Source organism: Cucumis melo, chromosome 8 (assembly GCF_025177605.1).
Source record: "Cucumis melo cultivar AY chromosome 8, USDA_Cmelo_AY_1.0, whole genome shotgun sequence".
NCBI classification, from domain to species: domain Eukaryota; kingdom Viridiplantae; phylum Streptophyta; class Magnoliopsida; order Cucurbitales; family Cucurbitaceae; genus Cucumis; species Cucumis melo.
Window position 1 is genome coordinate 3,231,127 of NC_066864.1, and position 18,105 is coordinate 3,249,231.

The following is an 18,105-nucleotide window of genomic DNA, read 5'->3' on the forward strand; positions in this document are numbered from 1 at the left end:
TCCATTCCAAACCTTTGTTTCTTTTCTCAAACATTAATCAAATTGCTGACAAACTTTGTTTCTTTTACTTTATTTATTTTTTTTATTTAGTTTTAGAGAGTTTAATTCTAACTTAGGTTGAAGGTTAGTGGTATGTTTAACACATGCAAATTAGCCGCAGTCGGGTTAATAATGCATACGAATTGTCTAGGTAGCATCCAAGACGGAAACATCTTTAGAACAATTGCCATGTAACTGATCACACGCTAAGTAAGAAGAGGTGGAATCTGTTTAAGTAGTTGGTTTGAGCAGATAATTAGTCACACATTCAGAAACTCTTTTGGGAGGAGGTACACTTCAAAACATATTCAAAAATAGAAACGAACAAAACACTTCAAGAGCAAACATATTTTGTTCCTATTGAATAGTTAACTATTTAAGATGATGAGCTCCAACAATCGATGTTATAGTAAGAGATGGTATCCTTTTTCAAAAGGGATACAATTTTACAATTACACCAAATAAATTATAAGATTAAAAAAATGAAAGAAAAGAAAGAAATTTTTGACAGCTTAGACTATATATGTTTAATAATTAAACCCTCCTCCAAAAAGACACTGCTTTCTTTATTTCTAATTTCCAAATTAGAAGAACTTTTTAAATGATGTTTAGATTAATTACTCTTTTTTATTTGCTCTAATTTTCTGTAAAAAGTGTAAAGTAGAAGGAAGTTTCTCCGAAATGACTGTGGAGTAAATTACAAAATTATTTGCTGTCTCCAATATATGAGCGAATCGTTGAGAATTAAAACAGGATAACTTTAATTAATTATTCAACATCGATTAATCAGATTCTTATTATTATAAACTACATTTAATTGCAATTGTCAAATAATGCAAATTGCAAACATCTTTTGAAGTTTGAAAGTGAAATAAAATCGCTTTTTTCACATAAGGCCACTTTCATACCTTTTGCTTAGTTTGACTTTGACTAATTTTGATCTTGTTGTTATTTAAGAAAATTATTATTTTATTAATCAGAGCGCTTGGAAATGTTTTATGACTAAGAAATGATTTACTAAATATATATATATATATATATATATTTATATTTATATATTTTAGATAAAGCTGTAGGAATGATTTAACTACCAACGTATGTTTAAGGTGGCATATTAGTTTAATTATAATTTGAAAGTGATATGATTAGTTCTTTTACTTTTGTTTTTATTACAGATTAATTTATAATGTATAGAAATAAATAAACTCTTGATTTTCTTTTTAAAAAAATTATATAAAAGAACACAAATTTTAGAGGAATGGTAATTTATATTTATATGTAAACTAATGAAGATTGAATAGACGGTGCAAGTTGGTATTTATTGCCGATTTGTACCTAAAAAAAGTCAAGACGTGAATATCAACATCTATCTAACTTCATACGTATATGTTTGTGAACACTTTTTAATACACTATACACCAACTCAACTAGAATAGATGAAATTTTAAATATTTTATTAAATAAACCTTGTTTAGAGGATTGAGTCTTCCCATATCTAATTGTTTCTGTTGGAAATAGAATAGGAAAAATGATATCTCTTTTGTATTTTCATTCCGACGGTTAATGAGATATAAAAGAGTTGAATCTCTAATTTTTAAAAATATAGTATTGTTGAATGAACATCGTTCATATCGTTAAAGACATGTCATGAATCAGTATTTAGAGATTCTACTACTGAATTTTTGTAGTCAAGGTTTTAACTATATCTTCCAATAAGATTGTGGAACTCTTTTTCGTAAATAAAGAAAGACACAATAAAGTTTTTGGAATTGTTTGAGCATATAGTTGAAAAAATGATTTTGTGGACTTTCATTCCTTTGTTATCTTTTTACTTATAACTTATCGAACTTTATGTTTTTGTTGTTAGAGTGATTGTACTTCATTTAAATCCATAAAGTATTTATTCCAACCATTATAGAGGGACAAGCACATCAACTTTTTGTTAGATAGTAATTTGGGTTTATCTATTGAGTCAAATTTGGACATAAGAGTCTGCTGCATGTATATATTTTTATAAGAGATGGGGGTAAAATTGTAAGATCAACCTCCAAAAGGTATCATCAAAATGTGAAGTCTCATCAAAGATGGATGAGAAAAACTAATTCTTCATTTATCTTTTTCATTTGTGGAATGCCCTATGCTAAGTGCTACTTTTAAAATAGTAATAAACAGGTCCAAATGTCCAATTGTTTTGTTTTTGTTTTTGTCTTTTTTTTTTTTTCATTTTTTCTTTAAAAGAAAAAACAAATCAAAAAAGCCTAAACCACGAAGCCCCTATTTTCCCGTTATTTACACAACAAGCCCATCGCATTTTCCAAAACTGACCCTCACTCGGGAATCGCCATCAAGTTCGCCGCGAACTTTTTTCTTCCACCGGCGCCACCACGGCCGGCCGCCACTCGTTTACGAGTCTTGAGTTCCTCAACCGTGAAAACAACAGGAGACACCGATCTCCGTCGGTGGCCACATTTATCTCCGCCGCTACATTTCATTAGCGCAGAGTTGGCCTTGACAGCCAATGCCGCCATTTCTTCAGCCTGAAGCGGCTGCCTCAGCCTATTCAATGGCAGCGCAAAATAAAGCTGTCCGATCTGAAGCTCCTCGTCGTCATTAATAGCTGACAAAGCATCGTCGAAATCCATTTCGTCGGAGTTGCATATGAAGCACGACGGATTCTTTTGAAGAACGTACGAAACTTTAACCGGATACGAAAATTCCTGCAGACTTCCGTCGTGAAGGATCAATTTAGCGGTGGCAACGGCGGCAGATTCCGAAGAACTGCAAATACCCATTAACGGCGGCGAGGCACGGCAGAGGTACTTAGAGAGAACGACGGGTGGCGGAATTGGAGGCGTTAGGGATTTGGGAACGCTTTGGTCGTTGTTTATATATAGGGAAGGTGGGGGCCTACGTATTTTTCAAATAGCGTGTGCCACGTAGGATTTGGAAAATAGTGATGTGGACCCGATTTTTGTTTTTGTTTTTAATTAACAGTGGGGACTGCCAGGCTGTGAGTCGGTCGTGACAGGTTGGAAGGGATTTGCGTTGTGTACTTTCAATAATGACCCTACTCATCATATTTATTACCTACCCAAGTCAATTATTCATTTTCTCGAGGTAAAATTTCGACGTTTTACTGGAAAGGTAACCGTTTATATTCTATTTTAGTCTACATTTTTTTTTAAAAAAAATTAATTTTACTTTCCATTTTCATTTAAATTTGTTATTTACTTGCTCATACAACAAGTAAGAGTTACTTTTTACTTAATATTTGTTTCACATGTTTACTTTGTACAAATTAGTTTGTATTTTTTATATTTTTATAATTATAAATATGGTATTTTCTCTTATAAACTAGTAAATTAAATACGTCTATTAGTCTATTATACGTAGTCTGGTATGATTTGGTATAATAATAACTATGTAAAAGTTATTAGTTGAAAAATATTTATTAATTTGATTATTAATAGTATAAATTCAACTTAAAATTTAATTGGTAACCATGTAACTATCAACAATAACACTTCCATTAGTTTATAATTGTTATGATTTAGCTAGTTCTATTAATTAGTTTATGTAAGTTATCGTGCAACTCAAATATAGATGACAAAACAACAATGGAATTTAAAAATGTGAGACATAAGTAATAATTTATATGTATGTATAGTTTGGCGTTCTTGATTGTTCATATATATCAAAAGTTAAAATGTAGGACATTGAAAAATGTATAGGTATAGACATTTATGAAGATAAATACAACGTAACTATAATAAATATCGTGATATAAGAACAATTTGCAACCATCTAGCATATAATACTATACATTAGTTATTAAAATGTCTCTAATTTTAAATTACTCCACATATTTCATTATACTAAAAAAAAAATATGTATTACAACAAAGTGTGTCTTTAAAGGTCAGGGGTGTAGTTATAAGGTGCCTTAATATGAGTTAAGTAGCATTGTTGGATCTCTACCTGTGATTAACAGTTCGTTTGGCGGGTTTAATAAATTATTTTATTAAATAAACAAAACAATAAGATATTCGTGTTTAGTATCAAATTTTTAAATAACATGATTTTCCTCACTCTTTTTTAAATTGTATTTGTCCATATGATTAGGATAATGAGAAACATATGCATGCATTTTTATTACTAATTAAAATAAATGTGAACATACACCTACATTATTTTTCAACCTAATTATTTAACTATAAGTTGACACACAAATAGACACGGCGTGCCATATCAAAATGTTTGAAAGTTGAATATATTATATTTGTAACCAGATTTAGAAAATTGACCAATTTTTTGAAAAGGATATAATATTATCTTTCTACTTTGGAAAAGCAATATTGACAAATATTTATTATATGAGGTTACAGTTGAATTTCAAACTTACATAAGACCAACGAAAATAAGACAAAAAAGAAAAAAAATGCAAAAATAAGAAAAAAATGTTAAGCACGAATGTCATAAATATTCCATAAATGTTCTACCGAAAATTATATTTATTTTGACATGAGATACATCAATTAAAAAAATATACATTCCTCATTTTTATTCTTGTATTATATTCTAATTAATTATGTAGCAAGGAGAAATTCCAATACATGGTTTTTGAAAAATTGGTCAAAATGTAATTAAAAAGACATAAATACAGTCAACTCAAATACAATTCAATTAGTTAGAATAATGAATACATTCCATATTTGAATTGGTTATGCATATAAAGCAGAAGTGAAGGAACAAAAAAGAATCTTTAATTAAATAAAAAGAGATGCTAATTGATTGAATAAACCCGAGATTAGGAAAATCATTAGAGTACGGCGACTGATGGAAACAGATTTTAGAGCTTAATCAAATCATTGGTAGCATTAATATTAAAATAATAATAATAATAATAATAACAGCAACGAATAACGATAATAATTTAAAAAAAAACACACACACATAAAGAAAAAAAAGCACGTGAAAAAAATGACCTCGGAATCTACAAAACAAGCAGCTCCAACAATCCGACAAAAAATGGCGAAACCTTATCTGATTCTGCTGGGCCGAAAGCCAACTTGCTCAGCCCTCAGCCCCCCCCCCCCCTCCCCCCCCCTTTTTTTTACTTATATATATATATATATATAATAATTTAAAATAAATCTATTTTTGTTATCTTTCAAACTTTTAAATATTATTAAATTTATAGAAAATCTCAGTTAAAAATCAGTTTTGGTTTATGGAATTTCATAATGGTAAGAATTTATTCTATATATGTTAGATCGGTAATCATTTTTGGTCCATGGCTTTCAATTTATCTATAATTTAGGTTTTGTACTTCAATATGTATAAATCTAACTATTAAACATTTGTTGTAAAATATCCAATCGAAACTAAACATTCTTCATCGTTTAGTTTATTGATTTAGGTAAACTTTTTTAATAAAGCTTAACCATAATTTTCAAGATAAAAATTAAATTAATGACTAAATTGCTATATACTAAACTATAATTTAAGGAGTACATTGTACACCATCAAAATATTTTAACAAAACAAAAAAAATTCAATCCTTGTCTGCTAAAGGAAAAAAAATCAGAATATATTTAATAAAACAAATTTACTATACTAATTGAAAGTTTCATACACGAGTAGTACATTAGAGGGGGAAAATGAAGATTAGAATTTTGGTTCCAATCAAAATATATTATGATTTATTCATCTTTTTTTTTTTCCCTCCTCAGCCTTATTTATCATATTAAAGTTAAATAATTTGTATATTATTGACGAGTGACATGTTTTAATATTGGTTTGAGAATTGTTTTACTAAAAAAGATTTCTTTTTATAGCTATTTTTATTAGAATTTATATCTATCACCTTCCAAAAATTACATTGACCACCATTAGCTGGTAAAATACCAAAACATCCATTGAAAATAAAATATGGCAGACTTTAACTTAATATAATATTATAATTATTACACCTTAATTAAATTAAATTTTTACTTTTTATGAAGTAACCTACTCCCAAAAATACCATTTAAGTATTAAATATAGCATTGTAATTTTTTTTTTTTTTTTTTTTTTGGGTTAGGGCTTTCCAGCTACAACTTTGATTATTTATAGAACCTTATTTGATATATATGATTACATAATTATTCTTAGTTAATAATTTTTTTTTGCGCACGTCATGTAATAGTTCAAAATAGTTAAGATTGCTATTTTTTTTCTTAAATCCATAGAAGGAAGTTCTCTATGGCACATAGATCTCAATTATTTAGATTATATATACATTGTCTTTAAAAGTTGGATTTGTTCCCTTTTTGCTAATTTACTAATTAAATATTTATTGATGAACACTAAATCATAGTTTAAATTATTAAATAATTTAATGAAACAAACAATTGGATTTCCCTCTTCAAACCAATTCCTTCCTAGAAGCTTCTCTCAAAATCTTCCCTCAATAAAGCCCTAAATCCCACTCAATAATGAGATACATCAAACCCACCACAATACATTGCAAAATTATTACTTATTATTATTTCATTTTTGGTACCAAATTAATGACCCCACAAAAGAAAGAAAAGGAGGAAAAAAAGGCATACTACTTTCTAAAATTTTATTGTCAGTTTCTTCCAACTTGGGGTTTCCAAACCTAAAAAAAAGGCTTCATTTTAAAGAAAACCCCTTTTGTGTTTTAAATATAAATCTCAATTATTATTATATGGTTGTGAAAATGTTGATAAAGGATTTTAATTAAGCCCTTCACATGCTCTCTCTCTCTCTCTCTCTCTCTCTCTCTCTCTCTCTCTCTCTATATATATATATATATATATATATATATATATATTGATGTGTTATGAATGATATGGATAAATGAAAAGGGGCAGAAATTTGCTGGCATAACAAATGCTAGACCTCACCAACCAGGCACACACTAACTTTACAATATTACTATACTTGGGGCTTATAACCCATTTCCATATCTCATGCATTTTTGAACATTGGTGGTGGTTTCTTTCCATATATATTCTATAATCACATGATATGTTCCACAAATAACCCAAACTTTGTGTTTGGGTTTTAAACTAATAAATATCATAAACATTAATTATAATCACATTGTAGTACTCTTATATTTTTTGCTGATAAGGATGAGAGATTTGAATGGTAAGTTTTTTGGTTGCTAATTAATACATATTGTTAAATTAGTTATTTTAACTCCAAATTGTTACCTTCACTAAAAAAAAATTGTATACAACAAATTATCTTTTTAGTTTTTAAGTTTGAAAGAATATGAGTTTCATGGATAAAATTTTAAAAAGTCACCTCCATCCAAATGTTCATAAGATGCAACTTTTTAATATTCGATAATTAATTGATTAAAAATGTCAATAAATATATATATTTTTAAAAAATCGTTAATAATATTAAGATGATATTTTAAATTAAAAATAAGATAAAAGATCTTATCTTATCTAAAATCCATGAACTATCCATAGAGAGGTATATATACTATATATATAGATATGTAAGGAGAAATTATAAAGTTTGGTTTCATGCATAGGGTTTGCCTTTCGTTTTCCATACAATATTTAATTTGGTGGGCTATAAATAAAATAAAATACGATTTATGTAAATAAATAAAACTATAAATTAAAAAGAGTAGAAAAGTTAAGGGCTCCAAAATTTAGGGTTTAGGGTAGGGTGTCCCACAAAAGGGGAGTTCTCACCGTCACAAACGAATACAAAGTACCAAATAATAAAGACATTCCCCATAAGTTATGGAGTTGCATCAACAATATTTTAAAGACAGCACTGTCCCATTTTTCTTATTTTTTGTCCCCAATTTAATTTAATTTAATTTAATCTAATCTAATCTAATCTAATCTAATCAATCATTTAATTGTTTTTTCTTTAAGCTTTCATTAATTATAATATTTATTTCTATGAGATTTTAATTAGAAGTAGCATCTTATTTTAGCTTTTGTTCAAGATTTTTGTCTCCTGAGATATAATAAGTGATGAATGATTTTGTCTTTATATTTTTTTTATAATATTTTTATATATAAATATCTCTTTATTAGCATATCAATCTAAATCATCTCTTCCCTACACACTTTTAAATTTTATTTTGTAGTTTATACTTCTTTTGTTTTATTTCATCTAACATGGATGCTTTAAACTCTACAAAATGGCCAACTTAGCATAAAATTGTCTTCGAAAAAATTTATAATACTCTTGTAATATCATGCTTAATTAATATTTATGGACGTGCGATAATGTCAATAAATCTCACTAAATTTTTGAGAGGGCATTGATGCGACTTACACATATATACAATACATATATAAAAATTGAGTAATGATATACATATACACACACTACCCTAGTATAGTAAATTTCTCACATTCATCCCTTATAAATGATTACTTTTTTTTCTTTTTCTTTTTCTCCTCATTTTTTTAATTTACTCAACTTATATAAAAGTGTGTTAGAAGCTATAAGATTTATTGTTTGAGTTTCTATACCTTCGGTACTACCACAAAAAAACGTCAATAGTGACTTGATATAAAATCTCTTTCGTGATCAAAATTAATTAATTAATGTTATTATGATGTAATATGCATTATAGTGACATTGTTTTTTGGTTTTTTTTTAATATAACTAAAATATCAACCCATTTCTAAAAAAAAATAATACATATTTACCATCACAAAAGAAACATAAAATCAATAATGTCTCAAATAAAAATTTGATCTAAATATTTCAAATAGCTAGTAAATCAACTTCAGTATTTTTAAGAATGTTCTAAAGGCATTTCAATACTAAATCCTTAAAAAAAATTATAAAACTTTTTGCTGGTTTAAAAAAATTATAATTAGCATTTCGATATATTATTTCACCTATAATACATTATATAGTATATATGTATATATAGATATCCCCATTTGACTTTCAGTTTCCCGGTCAGATAGAGGAATAGATCTCCTATTTCGGAATAGGTTATGCTGTTCTGCTTCCACAAAATAAGGAAGATCAAGATTCCATTATGGGAAAGAGGAAGAAGAAAGCCTAGGTTTCCGAACCGTCCATGAAAAGAAGGGTCTTTGGGCCACTTCCTAACTCAATTTCCAGGATGAGAATCAAAGCACCGGGCAGCATCACCAGCGGAAAAAGGCTGAGATCTTCCCATTGAGGTTTCGGAATGAAATCGATACCTCTTAGATGAGATCCATAAAATCATATATATATATATAAAGAACAACAGATGTGAAAATTGAAAATAACATAAATGGTTCATCTTCAATGCTTGCATAGCACTTTTGATTATTGAATCGAATTCTTTTTACAACTATCCAATCCAAGTTTCCAGAATTGGATAAATTTATGCAACAATGTCATATTTTATTTTTATTTTTACCTTTTGCATTTACAGTTGCTCAAAAAATGACATTAACAAGATAAACTCTACAAAGAAGGAAGAAGCCATAGATTGAAGAGGGAAGAAACCAAAGAAAGAAACCATGACAAGAATGCCATTCCAGCAGAAAGCCGATATCTACTGCAAAGCTTTGCTGAACAATACGAGATCCCAGCTTCGAGCAATATATCAGCGACACTGGCTGTCGAGCAAGCAGCGCCCAAAGAGAGAAATGATAGAACCTATGACAGAGAAAATGTTAAATGTTTTTTCTTTCATTTTCTACTAGAAGGAGAAAAAGAACAAAGATATTAATTATATTTTGTCTCCTACACAATATCTCCCGTACCCAATCTCCGGTGACGATGATAGACGTTACTCTTGTTTGAGGAGGTAAATGCCTAACAAAAACAGAATATCCATCTACTACTGCCAATGTCAGACTCCAAGGAACCATCAATCCCATGACTGTCACCAGATAGCTGAGGGAATCAACATGAGCAATGACAAAGTTTTCTTGAGATTTTGGATCTTCTATATTTTTTGAAGGTGTATGTATGAACAGGCGAAAAACAACAGAAAATTAGCTCAAGTTTACATCACATATTATACTCTCCTGGATGAACATCTTTCACAAGTCCTCCTAAGATGCAAACTTATCCAACTAACAGACAAATTTAAATTAAACTTCTTCTCGTTATCCTTATGTTGAAATAGCTGCCACTAGGGTATAACAATGACAACAAAAAAACATGGCTTAACATTTAGAAGAAGATGATGGAAGCAAGAAATTAGCTTCTTACAGTTAGGAAAATGTAACTTCTTAATTACTCATAGACAAAGCTCATCTAACTATAACAGAAAACTTTGTGTGATTAACTTTATGTTATAGTCCCTAAACAGTTATCCGAACTTGTGGGCTTGAAACATGTAGAAAATCCAACATGTGGGTCAATATTAAATGGGAAGGAAATAACATTGTGGGATTTGAATGTAAAACCCCATCGACCACCTCCTATGATACATTGTTAAATCATCAATTGACTCAAAAGATTAAATTAATTGATGAAAGTAAATTTATATTATATCATCTAATATTTTCATCATAGGAACGTCTATTGCAGTCCTTGGGTTACTGATAGCAAATAATACTTATTTTAGCTAAAAGAAAATTTATCATTAAGACACTTTTACATCTAGAGCTGTTGTTTCCAATGCAAAGTTCATTACCAAATCTCACTTCCTAAGAAACATAGTTCTTGTTGGAATGATTCCACTAGTATAATATCACATCTCAGATCGGCTAATCTTCGTTTAAATACTTTTTACAACGTAAAGATAGCAATAGAAAAGAAATACTCCAAACAACCTAATATTTAAACTCTGACTAATTTCAGGAGACAACTATGTCACCTTGATAACATATAATACGAAGACGCTGCTAGGTTATTCCATAAGTAGTATGACTTCAGAAGTACCTAAATTCACAACTTGTAGGGAAAACACATGGTTGTCAACAATCCATTAATCAATCCCAATGGCAAAGAATTCCCAATAAGCAGTAACAAACATTTGATACACTAATTTGCAAAATGCATACAACACAATTTGCTAATTACAGCAAGATTAAGCCGATACAAGGATTGTCTCAATCCAATCACGATCAGAAAACCAAAACAGAAACAACCCAATGAGAGAAATTAAGAACTCAATGAACAGAGCTAAAAATAAATTCTGATTACCAGAAAGCTGTATAGCTATAGAACTCAATTTCCAGACACATAAAGAAGAGAGAAGCCGAGGCAAAGATCGCCTGACCAAGACGAAGGGCCAAGCTTGCGCTTGTGCCCAATGCCCCCGGCAACTCTTCCATTTTCCTTCACAACTATTCTACGCCGACGCCACCACTCTCCCCGATCGTAAATTCATCGCTCAGAAATGGTGGGGACTCGAAAATTTTCGAGTGAAATTGGCTCTGAAGAACTCGAAATCGAAAAAATAGAATTGGGTTTTTTGGGTTTGATAATTTTGGTGGAGGGAAAGAATGAAATTCTCGAGAAACGAAAGATCGGAGAAGGGATGTAACGGCGACGGCAGTGGTGCACCGCGATCTTGTTCCAAGCAGATTGGCCGATGTCTGTACAAAATTCAGAAGAATTTGGACGAAAAGTTGATTGTGATTTTATGATTTAAATTATTGGTTTCTCTTTTTTTTTTTTTTAAATATAAATTTAGTACATTATAATTGGAAGATTAACTGTATGAATGTTGATACCATTTGGGTCATTAAAGACGAGTTTGTTGAAACGTCTTCGTTTATTTATTTCTTTAATGGCGGAAATTTGTAAAAGGAAATAACAAATAAGAAAACCCCTCAAATCAAATCTGTGGAGTCTCTCAATTTTTATTTCACAACAATTATTTTATTTTTAAAACTCATATCAACCATTTTATGTGCCTTTTAATTTGAATATATATATATAATTATAATTATTTTGTTTGATTTGTTGAGTTACTATTATACCAACTAAATCAAAATTAATTTAATGGGGAAATTAACTAATAATTAAATAGGTGGCTGTTCACCAAAAACATCTTCATAACTTTATGGTATCGACCATACATTAAGGAATCGCTATCTTCTCCACTTAAATACCAATGTTCCCTTTTTTGTGGCTATAATATAAAGATTTTATGTTAAATTACACATTTACTTTGAAATATTGTGATGTTTAACAAAGACGTTCTATTTTAATATATATTTAATATTTGGGCAACCGAAATATGTGGTTTGCTTTTTCTTAATTCTATAACCAGATAGTATGAGATTGTAATTTACCAAGAGAAGGAGTTGAGACATTAATGTCTTTTTAATTAAGTAATTAGAAAATATTTTTATTGGTTAAAAGAGTGTTTTTATGTGGATTGGAATGTCAAGCAACCTCATAGTTCAAACAACTTGGATACTAATATTGTTCTAACTAAATTACGAATTCTTTCCTCTACCAATTTTATAGTTTAGCAAAAATAAGAATAATTGAATTGATATAGTTTAGTGGAGAAGTCACCATTTATCATCTTAAAGGTTATGATTTGATCTCTTGTTCTTACAATTGTGAAATTTTGTCTCATCTTCACAATTGTATGATTTTGTCTACATTAAACATAACTCCCATGACTTATAATTGTCTATCACTTGTATATTCTATTCCTCTTCTGACAGTTATGAAGTTAAGCAAATCTATGTTTATGAAGAGTGAAAAGGCACAAGATTTTATATGCAAACTTGGATAAAAATAGAACCCCTGCTGGCGTCTCTCTCCATAAGAAAGTTTAGCAACTCTCTCTTTTAACTTACAAGGAACAATATTACACAATCATAAAAGAAGAAAGAAGGGGGCCTAAGACTCAAGCTGAGCATACCAAACACCCTGGATCTTCACATCCTTTGGAGCTTTTGCTCCCAAATCAGTATCAGAAGGCTGAATACTCTCAAACACACCAATAACTTCACCAGTCTCAGGCTTGCTCTTGGTCACACTCAAAGTGATTTTCCCTGTTGAAGATGAAGCATTCTTGTTGTTTTCTTTAGCAAGTTCTTCTTCATCGCCTCTCCCTCCAGCAGGCAATGCAACAGCATTATCATATCCAGTTGAACCTCCTCTTCCCTTTGGGTCCAAGAAAGACGAGCCACGGTAAGATGGGACTAAAAAGTCTCCTCCAAAGCTCTCTGGTTTTCCAGAAGCCACCAATTGTTTGATGGTGAAGAGGAATGGGACACGCTCACCTCCCGGCAACTGGACAGTGACAGCAGCATAGTCAATTCCATCTTTCTCCTCAAACTTGATTGAACCATCAGCACCAACTTCAAAGGGTCCTTCAATCTCGTCTAGTGTGTAAGTTAGACGAGTCATGAGCTTGGTGTTTTGGAATTCTGGTGGGGAGTTCTTGCTCACTCCTTCAGCCTTGACAGTGAAAGAAGTTGGCTCAAGACAGAATTTCTTGGCTTGATATTTGCCTGCCTTGAAGGCAAATGAATCAACTCCTCCCTCAATGGTTGGGCATTGGTTAGCTGTTCCAGTTCCCTTAACTTCAAGGTATGTCTTGCTCTGAATTTCATCAAAGGTGAGTCTCTTTGGTACTCCTTCAGCACCAGCTCCCTGGAAATACATGAAAAGTATCAAACAATTAAGATGCTCACCAAGTTGTAGGAATACACCTGTATATATCAAGTGTTAAATCAGTCTAGACATTCTTAGATCTCTTATATCAAGTGTACTCAGACTAATTAAGTCCTTGAAATTTTAGATTTGTTTTTCTGTTATGCTTTAAAACTTTAAAGTCTGTATCTAATAGACCCCATATTTAAGTCATTTAAGACTTACCTAACACATTAACTATATATTAACAGTGGACTATATAGTGGACTGATTTTCAACATAATCCAAAATGTTACGGGACATTAATGTAAAAATGAATTACAAGTTAAATTAAGAATAACAGGTACTTTATTAAGTCACATAGAATCAAATGGATTATTCCACTTGGATCTAAGTATTTTGATCCTTTATTTGGCAAGAAATTGCCACTAAGTTAACAAATTCGGAAATTATCAACTACCCATTATAAGTCTGAACTATAATTATTTTCTTCAAAAACCCAATTCAGCATCAGCAACTAAATTCAGCAGCCAAATCAACACACTCAGCACTAAAACAATACAGACATTCACATCCAAAGGCAAATTTAAAGCAACAAGAATCATAACAACAAACTAATTGTCGAAGGAAACCACGATAAGAACATACCGAAACGACAAGAGCGGAAGTGGCAAGAGCGAAGCCGGCAATCTTAGCAGCATCGGCAAACTTTCGAGACACGTCTTTGAGATCGGAGTGAAGAGAGCAGGTGAGTCTAGCTCCGGCAGATTCAAGGCCAAAAGCTTTAGAAAGGGATTGAGAAGATCTGAGTTGAGAGGTGGTAGTCCTTGAGGCCAACTTGGAGGGTTGCATAAGCGTAGCCGCGGTGGCGTGTACTGAAGCCGCCATTGTTGTGTAGAGTTTTTCTCCTCTCTGGATTGTGAGTAAGAGAGCAGAAATGAAATTTTGTCCGGCGAATGATACCGAAACTATAACGGCCAGTAGAGACGGTTTGGGAAATGAGTGGACAAATAATTATGTGGTTTTGGTTAGAGTAAGATAATGAATTGGATAAGAAAAATCTCATTGGGTGATTCCCTCCTCAATCATTGGCTCTATTTCTTCCACGTGGCATACAACTCATTCTCTACTTGGATATACTTTACCACCCTTTTCATTTTCCTTTTTCCTTTTTCTTCTTCTAAAATAATATAAAATAAAATTTTCATTCCTAAATTCATCCATTTTTACTCTCAAACTTTTAATTTCATCAACTGAGAATTCATAAATTATCACCTCAAAAACTTAAAATTATCAAATTTTATTTGATTTCATCTCAATTTTGGGTCATCCAAATTCTTTTCTCATTTACAAGATTTCATGATCTAATAATTTTAACGTTAAAACCTTTGTTAGGCTGGTAGCTTTCAGTTTTGAATATAATAATTTATCTATGTTTTTATTATTTTTTTTTTTTGTTATTTTTATTTAGAAAAATCCCAACCCCACTAAACATAAAATTTAAAATTCGATCTTCAACGACTTATATGTGTAAATTTCCTAAACTAATGAATAAGGATAAATTTATAATACAAATTAGAACACAATCCTCGAAAATTTTCAATTAACCAAAAAGCTTAAACTAATGCACAAGGATAAATTTAATAAACACTCTAAAACTCTTCCCCGCCATTGATGTCACGTGATATCATGTCTACTAATTAACTCAAAAACTTAACTCGATGAGTGAAAGTAAAATTTAATGTACCGCTAATTTTATCATAGTCTAAATTAATCCTTTTACAAAATATAACTTCTAAACCTACGCTCTGCAATAGTCTTATTTGGAAAATGAATCAAAAGTAGAACAACAAAAACTCAATTTCTCATATTGATGATATATAGATAAAGAGGGCTACAAAGAAAAGAACAAAGAAGTTACAAAATCTTTTACTTCAGTTTTGCAAAGGGAGAGCTGCAAAATTGAAGAAATGGGAAGGGAGAGAGTTGTATAGAGAGCTAGAAGAAACGAGCAACCATGGCCCAAACAGGGAACACAAGGAGGAGGACGATTCCAATGGTATTGGAAATTCCATGAGTTTGAGTAAAAGAGTTTCTGAAGCCACCAGATGCACGAATGTGCTCTTGGAGAAGGTAACATCCAATTATCAAACATATCAGTACCCCAGCCCAGTGGTCTCTCAAGGTATGTGCAAAGAACCCTGGTGTTGCCACTAGAAGCAGAATCAATGACCCTGGAATCTCCAACCAATCTGCAAAAACCCAACTTCAATTCATTTTTTTGTTGCAACGAACTATTGAAGATAGGACCAAGTTAATCATAGCTCGGACTGTTTATGACATATCACATTGACCAAGATCAGCAGTGCTTCAAATTTGAAAATGTGGTTCTACAAGTTAATGTTTCGTTTGGTAATTAGTTAGTTTTTGAAAATTAAGGCTATTTTCATCCAAACTTTCATAATGCTTTGCATCTTTTTGAAGTAAAAGAGCTAATTCTTAGTCAAACTCTAAAGACAAAAACTTGTTTTTACTTTTCAAAAAACTTGACTTGATTTTTGAAAATATTAGTAAAAGGTAGATAGTAAACAAAATGTTTAGAAGGTGAATAAGTGTTTACAAGTCCAATCTTCAGAAAAAGGAAAAAAAATCAAATAATTACCTAACATGGTCTAAGGGATCAAAAAGGGAGAGACTACCGGTCAAAAGAGGCAAAATTATCAAAAGTTTAGAGAGAGGAAAAACATTCTTAAACCTAAAGCTTGTTCTTTCATTAGTATGTCAACTATCAAAGCCACATTCTCTATCAACCACTCGCTAAGCCAAGTTTAAATAATTCATCATGTCACCTCAACAAATACAAGGTTGTACTGATTGACAAATACCTTTTTGTAGTTAATGATTGAAATGTATTATAAATTCAAAACAACCCTTTATTATACACAGCGACATGATACCGATCGACAAGAAAAGTGGTGGAAAACTAAACAAATAATGATGGTGCTTACCTGGGAAATGTCGCGGAAAGAAGAGCCTCAATACCACTGCAACGAAAGCAATCCATTTCCCAACATCCCCTCTTAAGAAAATCAAGAAGAAACACAATATTAGTTAACATTCAAATACCTTTGGATAAAGCTTAAAAATTAAACCAACAAGGAAATCAGAGTTAGTATCACCTCAATAAGTTAAAAATCCCTTGAGGAAGACTGAAGAAAATGTAAGGGACAAGAAGTGAAGTAAGCATATTTGTTCTCCAGTTCGTACGATCCAAAATCAACAAGTAACTGCAGGATGATGTTAAATTTTAGAATGTCAGAAACAAAACAAAAGCCCTTACATTAGAAATAAAGCACCCACATGGCAGCAAAGGAAGCGAGCCATTTGAAAAAGGAAGTGCCAAGACCCTTTCCACCGAGCTTGGTGGCATGTTCAATAAGCCTAGTGGCTGCAATTTTAAGCTCATGGATATCAGAATTAATCAACTCCTCCATTAGAGGATCACTATTGAGAGCCAAATACGCCATCCTCCCCATTTTTGCTTCTGGGTCTACAAGGAAACGAAAAATGAGAAAGCTTTGGGAAACAAGAGCCAGTGCGGCATTTATACAAACACCTAGAATGCATTTTATAGTTTAAAATCGAGAAGAACTGAGTAATAGGAAAATGTAACGGGGATTGGTCAGGCTCCTTGTTTTCAGCAGAGTTAGTGTTAGAGAATGAAAAAGAAAAAAAAAAAAGGGTATGAAGTTTCGGATCAGATTAGTTTTCGGTTTGACTGTCTCACCCAAATTCTCCGCTTGCTTGGTCCATCTTCTATATTCATATCCTTACTTCTAATTTTTCCTTTTCTTTGGCCATTTAATTCTCCATGAGCTCTATCTTTAGGATTTCATGCATCTATTTTTTTTTTCCTTCATCTTGAAAAAGTGTAATAAGTTTTAATTAGTGTGTAATCTTGACCTATGCTCATATTTTTCAAAATTTATATATCTTCTATACGCAGATGGAAAGTTTTGTCTTATTAGACTTTTGTTCTTTTATTATTATTATTATTATTTATATCTAATTAATCAAATATATTTTAGACTAAAGTTAGTAAACAAAAACTAATTCGAGTTGATTGGTTTTATAAAATAAGGATCCAAACCAATGTCCAACAAAAAACAATACCAATAGTTTGATTCTTTATTGGATTGGATCGATCTCAGTTTGGGTTTCGATTTTACAGACAATTAGATATTTTCCTTTCTCAATTTTATTTTGGCTTTTCTTTCTCATATTATTATTATTATTATTATTATGAATTTGGATAGTTTGTTTCTTTTATTTTGGATAATAATTGAGTGTCTTTTTCCAAATAACAAACATACACAACAACTCCAGAGTTAAAGTAATTGTAATAATCGAATCCACTTTTATCCAAGACTATATAGTACGTCTTTGGTTCAATTTGGTTTTGATTATTTTTTTAGTAAAAAATAACCAATAATTT

At 30.8% G+C, this 18,105-nt stretch overlaps 4 protein-coding genes across 5 annotated transcripts; all 4 read right to left on the reverse strand.

Annotated features, from left to right (window-relative positions):
- Positions 1-2,096: 2,096 nt before the first annotated feature.
- On the reverse strand, positions 2,097-2,910 carry LOC103484721 (uncharacterized). The gene has a single exon (XM_008441956.3). The coding sequence runs from the start codon at positions 2,829-2,831 to the stop codon at positions 2,367-2,369; it is 465 nt and encodes a 154-aa protein (XP_008440178.1). The 5' UTR covers positions 2,832-2,910; the 3' UTR covers positions 2,097-2,366.
- A 6,403-nt stretch (positions 2,911-9,313) lies between these two features.
- LOC103484722 (CASP-like protein ARALYDRAFT_485429) lies at positions 9,314-11,885 on the reverse strand. Its single transcript, XM_008441958.3, has 3 exons — positions 11,193-11,885; positions 9,800-9,932; positions 9,314-9,692 (listed from the first exon to the last, which is right to left on the reverse strand). The coding sequence occupies exons 1-3, from the start codon at positions 11,321-11,323 to the stop codon at positions 9,498-9,500; spliced, it is 459 nt and encodes a 152-aa protein (XP_008440180.1). The 5' UTR covers positions 11,324-11,885; the 3' UTR covers positions 9,314-9,497.
- An 811-nt stretch (positions 11,886-12,696) lies between these two features.
- Positions 12,697-14,769, reverse strand: LOC103484723 (oxygen-evolving enhancer protein 1, chloroplastic). The gene is made up of 2 exons (XM_008441959.3): positions 14,259-14,769; positions 12,697-13,610 (listed from the first exon to the last, which is right to left on the reverse strand). The coding sequence occupies exons 1-2, from the start codon at positions 14,496-14,498 to the stop codon at positions 12,852-12,854; spliced, it is 999 nt and encodes a 332-aa protein (XP_008440181.1). The 5' UTR covers positions 14,499-14,769; the 3' UTR covers positions 12,697-12,851.
- A 683-nt stretch (positions 14,770-15,452) lies between these two features.
- On the reverse strand, positions 15,453-17,560 carry LOC103484724 (cold-regulated 413 plasma membrane protein 2-like). 2 transcript variants are annotated; one of them, XM_008441961.3, is made up of 5 exons: positions 17,398-17,560; positions 16,971-17,160; positions 16,790-16,897; positions 16,619-16,689; positions 15,453-15,862 (listed from the first exon to the last, which is right to left on the reverse strand). In XM_008441961.3, the coding sequence occupies exons 2-5, from the start codon at positions 17,144-17,146 to the stop codon at positions 15,609-15,611; spliced, it is 609 nt and encodes a 202-aa protein (XP_008440183.1). In that variant the 5' UTR covers positions 17,147-17,160; positions 17,398-17,560; the 3' UTR covers positions 15,453-15,608. The 2 variants fall into 2 exon arrangements, with proteins under 2 accessions (XP_008440183.1, XP_008440182.1); XM_008441960.3 differs by having other exon boundaries at positions 16,971-17,556.
- Positions 17,561-18,105: the final 545 nt, after the last annotated feature.